General features: G+C 40.5%; 1 protein-coding gene across 14 annotated transcripts in view; it reads left to right on the top strand.

Annotated features, from left to right (window-relative positions):
• KCNMA1 (potassium calcium-activated channel subfamily M alpha 1) overlaps positions 1-20,989 on the top strand; it is a 725,195-nt gene that overhangs the window by 544,833 nt on the left and 159,373 nt on the right. For all 14 annotated transcript variants that reach the window (XM_090278265.1, XM_090278262.1, XM_090278261.1 and 11 more), the window contains exon 15: positions 11,280-11,389. In XM_090278265.1, coding sequence (XP_090134391.1) covers positions 11,280-11,389 — 110 coding nt within the window. The remainder of the gene's footprint in view (positions 1-11,279; positions 11,390-20,989) is intronic.

Raw genomic sequence — 20,989 nt, 5'->3', positions numbered from 1 at the left:
TGACTAAACCACAAGAGCAGCTGACAGATGGCACCATGTTAAGCACTTTACATGCATCACCTCATTTCACCTGCCTTCCTAGAAGGTAGGTGCTACTGTTGCTCTCATTTTGCAGTTGAGGGGACTGAGGCTTAATACAGTTTGGCCCAGGGATACTCAGTGAGGCTGGGATTTGAACCCAATATCTGAATGTGCTTTGGTACTTTCTACATTGTGATTGTACTAAGGATCATGGTTCCCCTTAAAAGGAAACTGCTAAGCCCAGCTAAATACCTCAGCAATTTATAGGCTGCCCACTTTCAATTTCTGAACCAAATGTCTTTTTGATGAGGCCTAAAATCCACTCTAGGAGCAGCAGAGGGAATTTCTGAAGTCATTTCTAACTTTCTGTGAAAATATTCTCTGGCTGGCAAGAGATTTCCCAGATAACAATGAATACACAATAAAACAGGTACCTCTGCCTTGGATACCTGGCTCACAAATAACCCATTTGGCTTCCCAATCACCCTGATACCTAAAACTAGCAGAATTTATGCCCGTGGCTGGAATGGCTCTGTTCAGCCAGAAAGCGAAAGTTTATAGCCGAACCCTTTGCTCTGAAATGAAATCTAGTCTCTTTGGCTCGCCTTTATTAGGCTGTATTGTACAGCGATAGGAGACATAAGTATTCAGAATCTGCTGTCACTAAAACAGGACTGAGTTGGCAAGCACTTTTGTCCTCACACTCAACACTGTGTCCTAAAATGGGAAAGTTGAATAGAAATTAGGGATAAAATCAGGGCCATGTTTTGAAACTTTATTTTTAATTGAATTAAATATAGCCACATTATTGTTCTCTCTTTACACAGCCCACATTAAAATGGAGACTAAGCTGTCACTGGGGTCATTGGATCAATGGAGAGAGACTAAGCAGATAAATCTGGGTCCTTGAAATATTGTTTTGACTAATTACAAAAGCCACCCGAACACTTGGATACACATCTTGTACTTAATTAGCTACAAGCTTTCTCTGTAGCTGGCTCCAGTATTTAGTGATGCTCATGGAAAACATTCTTTTTCATCTCTAATTCAAATCCTTTGGCTGTGATTGATTCTCCTTAATCTCTGGTCCATAAAGGTGGGATGGAGAACACTTGTTCTCTGTTCTTCACTGACTTTGGGAATAGATCCTTGTTTCTCAAAGTGTGGTCTATGTTCGGGCAGATCTGTGTTGTCTGGGAGCTTGTCAGAAATGCAGTTTTAGACCCTACCCCAGGATGACAGCATCATAAAATGCATTTTTCTAAGACCCCTGGGGGATTCACATGCACAAGCACAGGCCTCAGAGCCTCAGAAGACTTTGTTCCATAAGCCCTCAGATGTGCTCACTCGTGAGAAATTATCCATAGTGTTGGCATCAGTACATGCAGTGAGGTTCTTACCAAACCATCTAAAATACTGAAGATTCTGCAAAGGCGTAAGCTTTTTTAGTGGTTTGTCCCGTCAAAAGCAAGCTCCTAATTCCTGTGCTGATTCAAACATGTAAGTAAATAACCAACCGAAGGTTGTATTTGGCTTCAATTTTAGAATTTAGGAGTAATGGAATTGCCAGATAGAGTCTTTGATGGGCTCAGTCCATGTACTGTTGCATTGTTGTTTGATTCCAATGTTGATCCACTGGAGACATTAAAATCCAAAAAGTGAAAACAAGAAGACAGAGGGTGAAGTCCCACGAGGAAGACAACAACATCATGAGAAAAGGGGGCTCCTTTCTTTAGGGATGGTGGTGGGATTACTAGCTAGCAGGAGGAAGGACTTCAGTTGGATTGTTGCTGATGCACCAGTTCCTAAGAGTCTCTTCTTTCCAGTCCAAGTCTCCATGTTATTGGATTTTGACTTCAGAAAACCATAAGCGACTTGCTTAGTGGGCCAAGATGTTCTGTGATGACAAACTTCCCAGAAAAATATTGCTCATAGGATGAAGTTTTCTGGGAAGTTTAAAAAAGACCCAATTATATGTGCTCCCTATAAGATCCCAAGAATGAAGAGTTTTTCAGCATTTGGAGGCAGAATGGGTTCATTTCATGGTCCAACACTAAATGCTATGAAGATGTCAGTGATTCGATGCCTGGAAAAATGGTGCGCGTTAATTTTTGTCTTTCTCAAGTTTTGTCTTGCTTAGTTCAGTTCAACAAATACTAATTAAGCACCTCTTATAAGGTACTATGCTGCTTGTTCTAGAAGGTACGAAGTTCAGTGCAAAAGGGAGGGACTCATATCCCAAATTCTGCTTTATTAGATGTTAGAAGACGCAAATGCTGGGATGGCAGCTTACGCTAATTAATATGTACTGATGGCTTCCTTCCTACGGGCCGGACAGTGTTCTGTGCATTCTGCGTGTATCATCTCATTCTGCCCTACCAGCCTCCTCGGGTCTGGGCATAGTTAGTGCTCCCATTAAGGCAAGGCAGAGCACACGAAGCTGGGGAAGGCCTCACCAATGAGGTGGCACACAATGTGAACTTTCAGGAAGAGTTGGATTTTGAGAGCTGAAAATGGCCACAGAGAGATCTATTTCTAGCACTACCCATCTCCATGAGCTGCTCCTTAAAATAAGGGTCCTGGCACTAAATACCATGTTTCCCCCTTGGAGATTTACAATTCATATTAATGTGCTGAATACCCTAAGCGTTATCCTAAAAAATCCCATCTGGCTTTATTAAATCTAGTGCTTCCCAAATTTATTTCAACCGTTCATCCAATGTTATTGAGCTACTACTATGATCCATGCACTAGTGGTTCCAGGTACTGGAACTTCAGATGAAATTTTCTGCCTTCAAATGGCCTGCATTTTAATGGGGGAGACCTGAGCGCCCCCCTCTTTGCTCTCTTATGTTCAGGGTGATACCTATTAGTAACATCTGTTGAGCTTACCTTACTTTGGAGAATCTTATTTGAGAATGATTCTACTTTACTGACACTTGTGGGAAATTGTGGGAAGGTTTGTGAAAGAGTGTGACCCGCGCGCCTGCAGGAGGAGGAGGCCATGGATGTGTCCTGTGACCTGTTTGCTGCCCATACCCCAAGAGAGAAGTAAGAAAAGGAGAATAAGTGCTTTGAAACCTTTAAAGCAATTGAGAGTTTAATTTTACATCCATTGACTCTAATGTACTTCGCATGTCTCATATTTTCATTTCTCTCTCTCTCTCTCTCTCTCTCTCTTTTTTCCCTGTTTTGGAATTCATTTCTATTAGAGTTTGTGGAAGTTTGAGTCTTCAGAAGAATGGATATTAGAAATAAAACTAAAACCCTGGTCCCTCATCTCAAATAGGTTGAAAAGCTCTGTTCTGGAAAGTCCTGTACGCTGGGGGCCAAATTGTCCTCCTGGGGATTGCTTGGCAGCTTGCTGGAGAACATTTACTTTCTGCTCACTCTGCCTCGATTAGAATTATTTTAGGGGTATTGTAAGAACCTTATTATTTGAAGTGCAATTGAGGATGTTCTTAACTATTAGCAAGACTGCAAAACCAAAATCCTATTTGAATAGATAGTAAATAGGCCAACCTTTGAGAAGGTCTGTCATCTCTTAAGCACAAACATCTTTTCTACATTGGAGAAAAAAAATGAGAGTAGAAAAATTCTCTACATATTGAAAAAAGTACCAATTTCCTGCCACACAAGTAACACATTCTTAAATGATTTTTCTAAATAATAATTCTTTTAAAAAGTCCTCATGTCTCTCTTTCTGCTAACTGTTAGTCCCTCTGACACTCTTTCTTTCTTCAGAATTAATCTGGGCTGGGGTAACGTAGTGGGGAAAATGCCATATATTCTAATGCTTTGGTGGTGTGGTCTGTTAATCTCTCTCTAAATACCTCATGTAGGTTGGTTTTTTTTTTTTTTTTTTTCATAATGTCTGATGGAAGAAATCTTCTTTGATAGTCTGCAGCCCACTAGTCTGGGAATAAGAGATTTGGCTCAAGTCCACCTTGAAATTTATCTCTGGAGTTGTTTATTTATTCGTTTAGTGCTGAAGCAACCAGTTATCTGGCATTCCATCAAACCCCAAATAATTTGTTTTAATTGACATTGTCCTGAAGCCTTTGGAAAAAATCTGAGATCCTTTCATCCTATCCTCACATTCTGGAGTAATGCAATCTGAAATAGGCTATAATTGTGGAATGCCAAATGGTTATGGGGTCCCTGAAGTGCAATGCTGCTCTCAGAAGGGCAGCCGACCAGAGTCCACATCCTAGAAGTATAGCATTCATAGGCAATTTGGCACAAGAAAGAATTATATTCTGAAAAGGTGCAAAATACCTCCATTCCCCATCTCTTCTGCATCTTGCCTGTGGTTTCAACTGTTTCCCCCATTTCCTCCACCTCCAGAAGGCTGTGCAGTGAGGCATTCTCCATGTGAGGACCTAAGCTAGCAAGATGCAGGTGTTTTGTTTTTTAATTCTGTGAGTTGATTTTAGGGCTTGTAATTATACTGGAGAATGTTGAGGCTAGGAAGGGAGAAAGAAGGAGAGAGCCACATGCCCATGGAAAACCACTGGGGCAAGTTTGTTGACGTGGGAACGCAGAAGGAAAAAAGGAGGAGAGAATCCAGAAAGCCCAGTGATAAAGTCTTCTCAACACTCAGTTTTCCTGATATCATTCTTTCCGGCAAGAGACCCTTTGATGCACCATGAAATCTGATGTTTCCCAGTGCCAGAGTGTGCTGTTGAAGGGTGGGGACCAGTGACCCCACTCAGCTCAGTCACCAGCCCACACACTCACCAGCCAGAGCCCATAAATGTTGATTCCATGTTTATAATTGTTGTCAAGGGCTTGACACGTTCTGTGGGCCCTCTTTTTTTAAAGAATAAATATGGTTTTATGGAATCTGAGATACTTTGGCCAGTTCATGTCACTGCAGTGTTTTAGACTGTCACATTATAAAGGACAGCGATCAATGTATTATATAATTTACATGTACAAATATTCATTCACACGTGGCTAATTAATTCTTATTAAGTACTTTTATGATTTAAAACTGCACATGATTTAGAGGAAGAATATTAACTGAAAATTCAGATAGATTTCTTTTTTAAATTGTAAATGTGAAAAGAACCTGCTGTTAGACTAGCCTCCTACTTCCAGTTTTGGGCAATGCTAGTGTCTATGTTATGACTCACCTCTTCTTATTGCAGCTATTAAAATAATGGTCATTGGTTTTTATAATTTCCTTCCAGTTCATTATTTTTGATGTACATAATATAACATATATTTGGGTTAAAACAGTGTGCTTGTTTTCAATTAAATAAGGATCGGTATGTGATAATCTTTGGAATTATTTACATGACTATGGAGGTAGGGATACACTTTTGCAAAATTATTTGGCTGCAGTCAACACGATTATTCTGACTCATTGCTGGGAATAGAAACCATGGTGGTTGTAACGTAGCCCAGCCAGGATGGCTGATTTTTCACATTCACCGGGTTGTTAGCATTAGGGAAACATAGTTTCACTGTAATCAGAGAAAAGCATAAAATATAAAAGGTGTCATTACCAACCAATCATTAGTAACACATGCAGACTTGGAATCTAGAGGGTGTTACTTCCCCCAGAGCCAAGGCTGATGGTTCCAGTTGGAAGGTACCTCTGATGATGCAGCCATTGGCCCATGGATTGCTGTACAACATTTACTTGGGTGGGTGGGGGGCTAGAACTAGACTGGGTGAAAAATTAGAAAATGAAGGTACTAAATAAGCCCATGAGAAGTGTAGACGAGCTAGCCCAGTGGCCAAGTCCCTTTTCTCCCTGAGGATTCTGTAAGTAGTTAGTTGATGCACATCACCTGCACGTCTTTGCGAGGTGCATTTCTGAAGCAGCTGGAGTTTGATGTGACAGTCAAAGGAGAAATTGCTGCCTCAGGAAATGCTTTGCCTTTTCTGATTGCTGAATGGCTGGCAAATTAATTTTGGCACCTTTCCCTAAGTCATTTTGGTCCCATTCCTTCATTTTTCTACTGGGAAATGTGTATTCACATTACAGTTAAAAATACGTTGACAACACAAATGTGGAGAACAGCATGTACTGTTTTAGGATGGAAGCTGTAGGCAGAGATGGTTCCGTTTTATAGAATAGAAATGGTGCCGTCATGCTCTGAGAGGAGGTCTGAAGTCTCTTTCAGCTCGACTCAAAATCAAAGTTACTCCTCCTGCCCTCTCCCACAGTCATGGGCTCCAGGAGTTAAGATTTTGAGTCTTTGAGGAAGATCTTCTGATCTGTTATTTCACCCTTAGGTATGTATATAAAGCAAACTTTTTCTGTCCTCCCCCCACCCCGACCCCTTAATTTTATCATCACTGCTTCCCTATGTTTACCTGTCATCTTTAGCAAGAGGTAATATCATAGGTGATTAAGAACATGAATCCTGTTTGTACCATTCATTGGGTTTGTGACCTTCAGTGAGTTCCTTAACCTCTGTGCCTCAGTTTTGTCATCTGTTAAGCCAGCGGATCACAGTGACCATGACTCGCTTCACCCTCTCTAGGTCTCTTTGTATACTATCATCTTCTCTGTGTTAAGCACAGTGTTTTAAACTGAATGTACTTTACACATAATGTTTCCTTTTCTAAGAATGCATTTCATTACTGCTGACAGAGATAAAAGGAATGTGCACTTTTGCTTTGTTTTTCCAAAATGAGCCAAAGATGCCATCCTTGAGATATAGAGAGGGAAGCCTGCACAGAAAGTGATCATTTAAAGAAACCCTTTCCTCTGGATGAAGACCGAGGTTCTGTTGCCTGAGCTGGTGACACACTGCAATGTCATCAGGCTGGGTGCTTGCTCCCTGACTCTCCTGATGTGATTGGCCTGGTCCTGTCCTGGTTTGTCACAACTTGTCATTCTTGCCCTTCAGGATTAAAATGTCTCTGTAGTAATTAATTACTGATTCTTCTGCTTTTATGTTGTACATGCTTTTTTTTTCTCTTAAATTTAATTGTGGTAAGTATATAAAACAAAATTTACCATCTTAACATTTTAAAGTATTTTTTGTCGATTGTTTCTTCTGTGTGTGTGGAACATTTATGGGAAACTGGAAAACATGTTGAGTTATCTTTATGGAAACAGTGTTAAAGATTGCACATCTGAAAGGGTTATAACAATGAATTTAAACTCCTCAGCATTTCTACAGTCCATTCAGTGCTACCGATCTAGCACTGCTGATACAGTCGGAGAATCTGCCTATGCACTTCCCCAAAAAGTTCAGTATATTTTTTTCCAGCTTTTTGACTTTTGATTCTCAAGCATTTCAAGTCAGCCACAAAGACAAACCTGCAGGAAAAGAGATGTGGGGCAAATCAGTAAAGGTCAGATATATGTGGTCAGATAAATCATAGCCAGATATATCTGGTGCTTTATCCAGAAAAGAGAAAAATATAGGAAAATAAATATCAGTTTGAGTAGGATTTAATCAATAACTAGAGCAGGTTCTAAGATACACAATATGCTCAATAAATATTTGCTGAATGAATAAGTCTATGAAACAAACAATTTTTGCTAAGTTCAAAACAAATACAAATAATACGGTTATTCTCTGAAGAATCTATTTCTATTTATTTAAAAAGTTAAGTGATTGGCCTACAATGAAATTTGTTCTAAAGAGTAGTTCTATTAGAATGTAGAGGCAAGAAAATGCTGACTATAACTAAAAGAACCATATTAAAGCCATTTTAATTGAGGAATACCACCAATAATAAAAAATAATTGAAATAAAGGTTCATATTTTCATTATTTTTGAAAATCAAGTATAATATTTAAATTATCAACATAAGGAGCACATTATAAAAGGAATGTTTCTGCTAAAAGGATAGGCTGAATTCTTATACTACAAGAATACAATTTGTTCATAAAGCTTTACTATGAAGACTTATAATTGGTGATCCCTCATATAATATCCTATTTACCAGTAAAACAAATTATGATAAGATAATGACCAAAGTATCCTATATTTCAAGTTATTTACCAATGTAGACAAGGCTTTCACCAGATTAGTTGGAATTAATGACATTTGCTTATAGAGTGTAGCATGTCTTTTATTTGAAAAAAAAGTTGGAATCTTATGATGTGAAGAAATTAAAAAGTTCATGCTTAGGCTAAACACATTGCAGTTAATTTTTTTGAATCATACAATTTAGCAGTAGAAATGTTTGAGTGCCTTTTTTTAAAGACCCCACTCTAGGCAAGACCAATTTGTAGATAAACAACCTATACTCAGTAAGCATTTCACAGCTAATGTGGAATGTGTGGGAGCCGGTTAGAAGCAGCCCAGGCTAATAAGGTTAACCGACATAATCTAATCACCCAGACTGAGCACCAAACAGACAAATAGCATAGAACCATGGAGTATTCAATTTATTTCTGAATTATTTTTGGTTTTTATAGTCCAGAGTGTCATCAAGTAGTAAGTATACGTTTCCCACTGTTTCCAAGTCTCTTTCAATTTCAAGAATTATAGTTCCCCAACCAATTTACTGTTGGGCCATAGGCCTTTTAATTCAACATCAGCACAGGAAATTACTAAGAGCCACTTCCTGTTGGCTAGGAAACACCCTCTCATCCCTTATCAAACCTCCAGTGGAAATGAACCTGAGGCAGCAGCTCATAGATACCTGAGGACCACACAGCTTGACTGCCATGGGAATCGGTGAGGTCCCCAAGCTCCCAGATGGACTAGGCATTCTTGTTGTTATTCACTTTATAATTTTTAAAGATTGATTCCAAGGTAAAGGCCTTTCCGGAAATTCCTAGCATGAAGTGGGTTGTTGGTAAAACCAATTGAACTTGATTAATTAGGGAAAAGCCCTAGGTTTTAATGAAAATTGGAGTAAGAACTCTCTGAAACTACATCTTACTTCTTGTGATATTCAAGATGGGGTTGGCAAAATCTCTTTTTTCACCAAAGTAGAAATAGATGTAGTGTTTCATTGTTATATGAGGGGTGTCCAGAAAATGTCCAGCCATTGTTAATATATCAAGAATGGTTTGCGTGAAATCAGTGTAACTTGGCAGCCTAGGAGAGTGGACTGGAATGTGCATGTGTGAACAATGGTGGTTTCATTGTACTTGTCAGTGGGGGCAGTATGCACTGTTGAGTGAGCTTGTGTACTGTGTGGCCATAGCAATCAAAGCGACTGAGCAAGTAGAGCAACGAATCTGCATCAGATTTTGCATTAAGATTGAACATTCCTCTTCACTGTTCAGGTGACTTAGAAGGCTGCAGCTATGGGAAACTGGTGATTGGCAGCTCATCACAATAAGACACCCACTAATGCATCATGTCTCATGCAGAATGTCTTGATGAAACATTAAATCACCCAGATACTCAGCCTCCCTATAGCCCAAATTTGGTGACCTGTGACTTCACGATTTTTCCAAAACTAAAATCACTTTTGAAAGTGAAGAGATTTCAGACCATTGATGAGGTTTAGGAAAATACAATGGGGCAGCTGATGGCAATTGGGGAAACGTGTGAGGTCCCAAGGTGCCTACTTTGAAGAGGACTGAAGCATCATTGTCCTATACACAATGTTTCTTGTATCTTGTATCCTCTTCAAGAAATATCTCTATTTTTCATATTATATGGCTGTATACCTTCTGGACAGACCATAGAATATATATGCAGGTATCCCCCGTATAACATGGTACTTCTATAACATGGTTTTGCTCTAACATTATATGACTGTAGAAGACATCCAAGAATTGCTGGTAGAAGAAGAAATTGATGAAGCAGTTTTGGTGGAAATGACATCTGGAATGTGCCAAGATAACTTAGGAGACAACAGCACTGATGAAAACAAAGAAGTTAAACTGTTTACTCTAAAAAGCGTAAAAAGGCCTAGACTTAGCTGAACAGTTAGAGTCATATTTCTTAAAGGAAGATCCTTGCACTGAAAGGAGCAAAAATTTAAGAGAGAACTTCAAAAGTGCTTAGCAAAATTAATAAAGATCTCTCAGCTAAAAAGCAAGCAATCTAAAATAACAGATTTTTTTTGCAAAAAGTAGAGCATAGAAATCAAGATAATGCTGAAGAAAGTTCAGAGAATGAGGATATCTTGTCAAAAAAATGCATTTGGTTAATGGAGCTTAGTAGTGATGACAAAGAAAACATTACTTAATTCATACTAATATGTAATATTTTTGATGAAAATGGCTATAATAAAGATATTTCTCTTAATTATAAAAATATAATAGTATTTTTTAAAAAAATTTTGGAACCCAGCTCCCCTTTTTGTACTAGTTCTTTGTTTTGTATAACATGGATTTGCATAACACGGCATGTGTTAGGAACCTAACAACCGTGTTATATGGGGGTTACCTGTACACTCATTGTAAAAGCCTTCCAGACAATGAAGAAATCTATAAACAACAAGTGTCATTCTACATCTCAGAATAACAACTGTGTTTTGGTATAAAGCTTTCTAGATTTTTCTGTGTCTTTACAAACATTCAGATAATTACGAGGTATTTAAAAAAACAAGATCAGACTATATACACACTACTTAGTAATGTAGCTTTTAACATAATTTCTATATTAACATATACATTTTCATTATAAATTTTAATTGCTTCTTTATATTTCATTGTATAAATGTACAATTTGTGCTTTTTTCTAATTTTTCATGAGTAGAAAGCATGTTTGTATACATATGTCTTTATATACTTGTCTACTTGATTTTTTGCTATCAATACTTACAAATGGAATTCTGTAAAAGGATATGGACTTTTATAAATTTTGCAAAAAATTATAAAATTGCTCTCCAAACAAACTGCACCAGTTGACCTTCCCACCAATAATGCAGTGAGTGCCAATGCCTCTACATCTTTGGAAGTCATACAGCTTTAAAAAGTAGTAGCTCTGGCTGGGAGGCTCAGCTGGCTGGACTGCTGTCCCATACACCAAAGAGTTGTGGGTTTGATCCCTGGTTGGGGGTGGGACAACAGATTGGTGTTTCTGTGTTTCTCGCATCGATGTTCCTCTCTCTCTCTCCTCTCTCAAGTCAATAAAGATGTCCTTAGGGGAGGACTGAAAAAGAAAAGAAGTGGTACTTTAGAGGGGACATACTTCTAGTCTATGAATTTAGGGTCACAGCTTCACGTGGGCAATATGCTTGTGTCCCTGGTTGCTGAAGAAAGTTGCCATCACGTAGCCAGTGCATTCATTTGTTTTTAAGATGGTAGAACTCAAGTTTTCCTTTCATAGCCTACTGCCATTATCTTAAACCCGTTTCTTGCTCTTCTCCTTTAGATTGAGGAAGACACATGGCAGAAATACTACTTGGAAGGAGTCTCAAATGAAATGTACACAGAATATCTCTCCAGTGCCTTCGTGGGTCTGTCTTTCCCTACTGTTTGTGAGTAAGTGACCATTGACCATACAGTCCTTGGCTGTCAGGGATATTTAATGTGCCCCTTGCAGGAAACATACCCCACCTCTGCCCAGCACATCGAGACACTTGACAGTTACAGACAGTGTCCTGTGTGCTCAGCCTTATGCGATGAACTCAAGGTGGGTCATGGCATGGTCTCTGCCTTGGGGATTTCTGCTGGCTCTACTTTTCCTGAAGACCTGAGAATCTCAGGCTTGGATCCATCATTTGTACTAAATCAGGAACTCACTTTTGCCACATGTCTTGAATTATGCCCCTGCGATGTAGACACATTTATGATGGGAGCTGTGAACTTGTGTCTCCCTGATTTTGCTAGCAAATCTTGCTAGCCCCTTGATGAAAGGAATTTTAATTTCTCTTTCAATTAAGTCATACCATGGAAACATCAGAGAAGCCACTGTTCAAAGTGTGTTCAGGATTTACTGAGTAAATGCGGTACCACATGAACCAGAAGACCTTGAAAAAGTCCCTAGCATGGACAACTGCCATGTTGTAATGATAAGGAGGCTTAGCTTCTCCTGACACTGGCTTAGCAGGATGGACTTGAGCAAGGGCAGCCCAAGCCGGCCATTGCCCCTCAAGGTGGAATAGGTGATCACCAAAGGGGTAAGGCCTCAGGAGCGTCAGGTGTCCTGGACCCCAAGAAATGTGCACCAGGACAATGCCTCAGCTTCCCCACTCAGAATCTCACATGTTGGTTTAAGTCAAACAGGGCCTTTGTTCCCTATGAAAACACAAACTCCCTGGGAATGCCGAAACCTTCAGCCTGACCCAATGACTCCTTAGCAAAGGGTTCGATAAACTCAGTCTCACTGATACCAATTGGCAAGAAACGGGAATCTGGGAAACCACTGGACTGAGGAAGAAAAGCTGTTCCCTTCTGCTGTCTCCCTGCCTAGAAATCAAACCAACCTTCTGGAAAGGAAGGTCTAAGGATGTTCCTGGGGACTCATGGGCTCTCCTGACTCGTAGTTTTCTGCTCTGTGCACTGTGGAGAGGGGATGGAGCATCTGGTGGCTTGGGGGTTACCTGGAGATGCCTGCCAGTGAACACAGCAGGTGCACTCGGTCTGTCCCTGGGCCCAGACCCTGAGCAATATGAACTGGCTTGGCTGTTTACTGAAATTTCTCACTCTGTCTCTAAGTGAAAGTTTAAATGCTAAATGGACTGGAAAAGTGAATAGGTAATTGATTCAGAAGAAGTTATTTTCTGAAAATGGATGCCATATTGTAACTCCCATGTGTTCCTGACTCTGAAAGCTATTTCTCCTTCTGCCACAGAAAGAGGTTAACTATTCAGAGGCATTGGGTCCTGGAACACAGAGGCTGTCCCTGGGGATTTTCTCCACCTTGGAGCTTGTCCAGCCTAGGATAGAAAGCTCTGAAGAGTTCAAGACTTAGAGTAGAACCTAGTTCTATAAAGGGGCAATTGTGACCTCCCCTATCTAATGAAGGGGTGGTGTGGCCAGCCGGGAGGGCTCCTATGATGTGGGAGGCATGAGCAAGGAGCGTTCGAAGCCTCTCCCTGGGTTGTTGATTTTCCCTGGCTCGACCAGTGTTTATGCCCAACATGAGTGCTCCCTTGGAAGCCTGCTTTCCCACTGCTTCTCTTCTGCTCCTGGGAACCAAACCAATGCAGGGTTAGGACTGCTCTCCCTGGAAGTGACAACTGGGATACCCGTGGGGTAAACCTGTCTCACGAATTTGCCCTCCACAGTATTTCATTTCTTCAGTGTTAGTTGCCAGTATTTCAAAATAGAGGTATTTCACATGAAGAGTGGATTTCTGGCCTCTCCTAGTTTGCTATAAGGAGGGGTTTAGTGTAGCCCTCTCCTTCCTTAAACCAGGCCTGATCAGAATTTCCAGCCCAGGTCTAGCCCTGTGGACACGTGAGCTTCCTAGCTCTGGCCCATAGGATAAGTGTGAAACTGCACTGTCCTATGGAGCCAGCTCAGGAGCTGGTCACTAGTGAATGCTGTAAATGTTTCCCCTGATTGATTTTCAATTTTAGAACATGTCCCAAGGAGGAGCAGATCCCTCAGACACACCTTGTTGTCAGAGAATTTAGTATTTGTTCAGTACAGCTTCTGGAATGTAATAAAATAAAAAAACCTTCTGATGTGAATGAGAATGTGTGCAACTTAGTGCTATTATTCGTTTAACACAACGATACAGCAGAGGTAGAAATAATCAATAAAGAAAGGACATTTAATGAGATTTAGGAACATCCCAAAACATTGAAGCTCTCCTCAAGCATTTGATTATCTGGAGGCTTAATTATCTGTGTTTTCCACTTTAAATTAAAGAAAAGCCATAATTCAAAGTTACCAGCAGTTTAATGATAACACTCTTCAATTCAGGTTAATTAAAGCACAGCCGTAATTAGAGTGTAGTGTTGTATATCACCAGGCTGGCGCATAAGTATTTTCATTACAGTAAGAATTGGCTATTCAATTTCAGGATGACATAAAGGATGCCAAAATATATTTTAAGCTGCTCATGTAGACAAAAAAGAATTGGAGAATATTGTGGGTATAATAAAGCACAGATAAAATATATAGATTTTCAGAGTAGTTTCTGTAATTATGCACTGCATTAAAACAATATGCAGCACCTAACATCTTAAAGCATAAAAGAAATAAACTTGCTCTTCCCCTAGGCTGGCAGAATGCCCCATTGCAGGGTGGGATCACAGCATAGGAGAGCTTGGTGTTATCTTAGAAGCTGAGAGAGTGATTCTGTGAAAAGACAAGGGCGCAGGATAAATGGGTGAAATCTGAACTCTTTTCCCAAGAGAACTGAAGTGGGGAAGGAGAGAGGCAGGAGAAGCAGAAGGCCCCTCCAAGGCAAGTTTTTTAAAAAAAACTTCAAGTGGACTTCTCTTGTCTTAGGGAGGTGCCTACCAGCTATGTACTTGGACTTCTTTGCACCAGCTTTTCGGCTTCATTACATTTCTTGCCAGAAGAATCAGCTTTGTTCCAAAAACAGTAACTAATTTAGATAAAATGCAATATCATTTCTAAATATTTCATTTACATTTTCTTATTTAATCTTTTTAAGATTTCTGTGTTGTTTGGGTTAGCATCGCTATCCCTGGTTTACCAACGAGGATACAGACCTTGGGGCCACTTCCCCAGCCGCCTAGCAGACAAGTTACAGAACAGCACTCTGAGGCTGGGCCTTGTGCAATTGGGAACAGTGTGGAGTCATTGCTCCCTGAAGGCTGGCTAATTAACAATCTCCTAGGGAGCTTATTAAATGGAGAGGTTTCAAGGCTATATCTTCAAATTTTAATATGTGGGTTAAGGCCCCCAAATTTGCATTTTTTACAAGCAAATCAGGTGATTCTGATTCAAAGTTTGACGACTGAGAACCCTCATGGACTGTACCCCTCTACGCTTATTCCCCACTTTGGGCTCAGACACTAGAATGTGTTTCTCTCTGATTTTAGCCAAATCACAGAAGCATGGGTTGGTCACTTCTTGCAAGCTAAGATTTGGGCCTCTGTGTGAGTTTCCTTGCCGTCCGTCATTCCTTCTCCATGTAAGGTATTCTGCAATCTCCAGGACCTAGGAAGCGGACTGCACTCCACCACGCCCGGCAAACCACTGACTGCTCTCCCCACTCCCCACACCTAATCCAGATCAGTATAGGAAAAAGATGTGGGGTAAGGAACCCATTAATACTCTCGGTTATGCTTCCACTGGGGATCATAAAAGCAGTTTCAGGCTGGGAAGAACAGATAAACACTAAATGTGAAGAAGTACAGAGGAAACAAGGAAGCTCAGGATGCAAGACTCAAGGCTGCCTCTTAAGAGGCCCTTGTCAGAGGTCCTGGTGAGCATGTCCTCACCTTCCTCAGGATGCCCTTAGGGTGTTCCTTTTAAGGACCAGTAAATCCTGAGCACTTCCCCTTAGTTTTGCATAGTTGATGTGCCCCTGGGCCTGTGTGGCAGTAAGGTCAAGGCACAGGAGCTTTAGGATCTGAAGGAGAGGGTGTCATACATGGTTCTCTGAACACCAGAAAACCACCTGCCCCCTTACCCTCCCACTCCCCACCTTCCTCAGCAGGTGACTCTGGAGGGTGCATGCAGCTGGCCTATGCCAAGCTGGTAGGAAGCAATGGGCTAGGATATGAGGCCATGCTTTCCACCGAAGTGTCTTGTTCTTGAGTAGTTTACATAACAGGATGCTGTGTGATATCATGGAGTATGAGCTGTGGCCACAGCGGTCACATCTCCAGATTGGCCACTTGCTGGATATGTGATTTGGGACAAAATATTTGATTTCTAAATATCTGACCTTAGACTCAGAGTTTATCCCCAGTTTTCTCATCTCTGAAACAGGAATGACATTACTTATCTCTCAGAACTAGCTAATGACCTTTTCCTCTTTTCCACTCTCTATGTCCTCCCACTGCTCCACCCTGCCTCATCAAATATGTCCATAGAGAGGAAAAAAGAAATCCACGGTGACATTTCAGGTTATAGTTAATGAATGCAGGATGTTGTTGCCAGTGTGCCAGGCATGGTGCCATCTCTAGAAGAACCTGCAGTGAGATTTGATCAAATATACGCACAGTAAAAGATTAATAACAATACTTATAAATGCCAAGTAAAGGATTCTGTTTCCCACCAGTGATTGCCTTCTGAGAGTTTGCAATCTGGCAAAGGAAGATAATTCCCGTTGTCAGGGAGAGCTGAGCACCTATGGATAAGTGTTTGTTTGATGGAGGCACACAATGGAGGACAGATGCTGAGAGTTACAGGGAGACGGAGCTTCCTGTAGGTTGGGAGTGACCAGGAGAGGCTTCCTGGAAGAGATGGCACTTGATGTGTGCCTTGTAAGGAGGTTGGATTCAGAGATGGAATAAAGACGGAAGAGGGGATGTTAAGTGGCAGGGAATCAAGGGGCTGGGTGCCACACATAAGCACACAGAACTCTCTCAACACAATGAGAACAAGTTGGTTTTTCCTTTAGCTGAGAGGAAGAGACAAAGCAGGTATCTTATGGCATGTGATATTTTCAGGGGCAAATAACGAGAGGTAGTGTTTTTATCAGGAGAACTAGCAAATATCATGATATGCCCTGCCTCCGGGTAGGAAAGTGAAGGCCCAGGGGAGAGGAGGGAGGTGGGGAAGGAAGGAGGGGCCAGAGGAAACCATAGGTTCGGAGGTTCGGCCACACGAACATCATGTTCCGGGTTCAGAACCTCACAGTGAGCCTATTAGTCATTCATCACTTACAAAATATAAAAGCTTAATTGTATCAGGTTTTACAGCTCAGAGGGGATTAGGACAAAAGATGTATTTAAAATATAGTGTGTCTCTCTCTGTCCCACTGCAGCTGGTGGAGCAGTTAAAATTCAGATTTGATGTGGAGAATTTAATGCCTGGGTAACTTGGGGAACTCTGATCAGATCTTCACTGTGCTGATGGGTAGGAGTTCTGCCCTAAAGCCCCGGCTCCAGTGTGGATGCTTACTTGGTGGTTTAAGACAGTTTGGGAGCAGAAGGCAGGGAAGAGGGATTCTTCTTCATTTCCTCCTCCACCTTCATTCAGGGTCCTAAACACTCAGAAAATCATGCTGTTATCCTGTGTTGTTTGTGTGGGCAGATCTTTCTAGTGAAGCAGCTTGAGGAAACTTAAAACTTAAGGCTGCCTAGAGAAAGCTGGGTCTCCTGCTCAGTGAAAACTATGGCTAGTTTAACTTGAGCTCTGTGACATCATTAGTCATTCGAGAAAGACATCCAAATTTGAACATGGAGCAGGAAGAAGCTGGCAGACCCGATTGTTATGTGATAGATTTATTTAGCCAGACTGCAGAAATGAGCATTTTATGAGAATTTATGGAACGGCTCAAGTCTCAGCTTTAAAAACTATTTTTCCTCAAAGAACTGGCCCTATTCATCTACTTATTTGGACTAAACATATATGAGCATAGATAGGATTACAGTATTTATGATTTTTCCTACTATAGGGACCCAGAAGGTGAGCAGAAATCTTTGTGCATGCTAGTGAAGAAACCAGTGAAGGCCACATAGACAGTGGCAGGTCTAGAATTCCCTGCAGGCAGGGTCGGGGGGGCAGTCCAGCTGGAAATGGGAGGGATGCTATGGGGTTGACTTGATGCTGGTACTCACAGCAAACACACAGTTTACATTTTATGCTTGTGATGAATAATAATAGCAAAGCTTTCTAAAATTCAGTTATTCATGTTTTAGACAGAAGCTAATTGTCCATATCAAAGATGTAATTATTTTTAAGTGTATCAGATATGCTAGTGGAGATAGTATGAGTGTGTGTAGATATGAGGGTTGGCTGTTCAAACGCCTTCTTGCTCCACCTCTGTCAAAACTGTTGGGAAATGGAATCTGAGTAATAGCTGATGAGCATGTTAAAATCAGAAATCACTTCCATTTTCTTGATGCTGAGTCTTACAAATCCCGCTGTTTCAATTTTTTTTTTTTGACTAGCTGTTTCCATTTTGAGAGCCTATCATTTTAAATATGAATCTTTGTCATTCTAGCCCTTGGATCCTGAAGGTCTGGTTTCCCAATGCACAGTATTTACATTTGCATCTACTCTGAGTACTGATGTCAGCCTGGCATTGCCGGGATCCCTCTGAATAACTGAGGAGCTAGTGCTTTGGGAGGAGCTAGGTTTGGAGGGCACACAGAGAGCTGCCTCTTTTGGCCTCACCCACTAACTCCTGGCCCCAAGCCACGTATTTGCATATTCTTCTGAGAAGGTGCAAACTCTAGACAGGCTTCTATGCTTAATTCACACTAGCAAGCAATCTTTCTAGTCAAGAGGACTGATTTAATGGCAAGAACAATTTATTTCCCTCTTGGTATGTAGAAACAGTTGGACTCTAATTCTTAAGAGCCTTTGCTCAGAAACATCTGGGTTGAAACTACTATAGTTAACAGATGATGCTGGCAGTAAAAAATAAATAAAAAAAGGCTTTGTATAATGTCATTGTCAAATTGAGTAGACCTCTACTTAATAATTATCAAGAAAGCAATCTAACTTGTTATTACAACAGTTTTATTGCAGATTGCTGGTTTAAGACCTTTTGTGACAGTGGCATAATCTTTTTCTTGAAAAAAAAGAAAGAAGGAAGGAAAGAAAGAAGAGAAGAAAGAAAGAAAGAGAGAAAGAAAGAAAGAAAGAAAGAAAGAAAGAAAGAAAGAAAGAAAGAAAGAAAGAAAGAAAGAAAGAAAGAAAGAAAGAAAGAAAGAAAGAAAAAGAAAGGAAGAAAGAAAGAAAGTCCTTTCTGTTCCCCTGCAATTATTTTTGCAGCCAGCAACAACTTCCTGCATTGGACATATCGGGGCATTTTATTGTAGAAACCAAGAATTAAATTCTTGCTAACTTATGGCTGATTTCATTCTGTTTATCACATTGAGAAAGCTTTCTTGCTTCTTTCTTCTACCCTGCCTCACCCCGGGCCTCCTTTCTCAGCCACCCAATCAGTCTTGTATACATTTAAACATGGTAGCCTGAGTCAAGCCACAGAACGACTGTAAGGATTGGATGAGCAAAGCCTATTTTGCTTCACAAAAAAAAAGGTGTTGAATGATGCAAGTAAATGTTCAATCTCAGGACATCAATTTTGGGTAGCATGAAGGTACATTCTTTGGGGGCAAGCCCCTTGTAATAAGATTTGTAGGAGGTCCCAAGGAGAAATTAATGTCTGTATCTTAGATTTGTGCTTATATCGTGACATAGTGGATTGAAGGCAAACATTAGGTTCCCAGAGTACATCACTTCTATTATTTCCTTCTATTGCCCACCCCAACTGCCCCCATCTGTGTGCTTTTACAGAATAAGACAAGAAGCATTTTATTTCATGATTCTATATTGACTTCTAAGCCTTCTCTGTCTGAACTAGACTTTTCCAGTTAACTACTTTATCTCTTCTGTATTATTCCAGCAACCCGTGAGGTTCTACTCCCTATTCTTTCTTATGTTTATTTAATCAACATTTATTGAAAGCTTATGCTTTGCATTTTCAAAATGCCATGGAGAGAAAGCATGTGTCTTGCATGGAAGAAGCTCAGTATAGAGAGCAGAGAGATGAATAAATAAAGGATTATCACACAAAACCACACTCTCTCCCCTGTGTACTCACCTCGACCTGTTTTAACCCACTGGACCGCCAACAGGGGCGGCACCTTGGCTGCTGCAGCCTTAAACCTAGTACCCTAATACTGGCCAACTCTCTGTGGCAGGATCTAATGAAAAACTGATTACAAGGGGAGACATCATTCTGCTTCCAATGTAAATAGTAAATTACTCAAGATGAGTATTTTGCAAACATCCAGATGATGCGCTTAGAGCAGAGATTAAAAACATAGATGCCTGCAGAAGGCAGTTAGCAACAAAGAGTGAAGAGTGTGGTCTGAGACAAGAGGGAGTGGTGGGGACTGTGGCATATTGGAGAGCACATGTCTCATCCAAAGGATCAAGTGTTTTGAAGCTCCAATCTCTGTTAGCTTCAGTGTGGCCATATCTGATTTGTACAGGGAAACTGGAAAACAAGTTTTTATATGAAATCACCTGTTGTTAGCTGATGCCAGTTTAAAAAAAACCAAAGAACAAAACACTGTACTGACCAGATAGAACCTATCTGCATGTTGGGCTTCTGGCCATCACTCATTTCCTCCACTTTTATGAGAAACAGCTGTGCAGCACTGTGTTGAGACTTGATTTCCACTTTTGGCATTTCTGTGTAACAGTTGTTTAATCTTGAACAAATTGCTTAATTTCCACTTTTGGCTTTTCTATGTAAAGGCCATTTGACCTTGAGCATGTTGCTTTTCCATCTTTGGACCTCAGTTTGGCATCTGTATGAGACGAGCAGGATCAGCCAATCTTGAAGGGCCTAAGTCTGAAAGTCTGTGGCTGTAGCATTGTTTGTATGTACTCACTTTGTTTACACTATTCTGTCCCTTTCCCCTTCATCCTTTTGGCTGGTGAGAAAAGGCATGTTTTGGGTTAAACGGCTTCTTAAAAGTAGTATGGAATTATCTTAGATAGGGATTTGAAAGTTATGAAAGATGACTAAGAGATCTGCTGGTATACCCCCTGCTAGGTTATGAATGTACACAAAGCCACATAGATTTGATTGACTTCCTTGCATTAGAAAGTTCCTTTCTTTTTATGTCTAGCTGGTAAATCATTTTGTAGTAGCTAGGAAGACGTTATTTGTTATTACTATGAACTATTTCTTCCCTTCTTACCCGCAGGTTCAGGTTGTTAAAGCAATTAAGATCATGGATCCCATGAACTACCCAGGGTCCCAAATCAGAGTGGCCATTGCCCATAGAATCAGTAACTTGGCCTCTTCATGATCCTTGCTAAGTTAAGATCACACTTCTCCTTGAGTTTTTGGCATTTAGCTGCTAGTTACACTAGAAGGTGGTTACTTAATCTTAGTAATTTGGTTCGACAAATATTGCATAAGCCATCTGATATTTTAAACAGTTTAAGCTCCAGAAGTAACAGCCTCATAAAAGGTGCATGTTAGTGGTGCTCTATGGGACGTAAATTAAGAAGAACATT

Source organism: Furipterus horrens, unplaced genomic scaffold (genome assembly GCF_987537825.1).
Source record: "Furipterus horrens unplaced genomic scaffold, mFurHor1.1.pri manual_scaffold_5, whole genome shotgun sequence".
Taxonomy (NCBI): domain Eukaryota; kingdom Metazoa; phylum Chordata; class Mammalia; order Chiroptera; family Furipteridae; genus Furipterus; species Furipterus horrens.
Note: the sequence above shows the minus strand (reverse complement) of the source record. Positions and strands in the feature narration are given on the sequence as shown.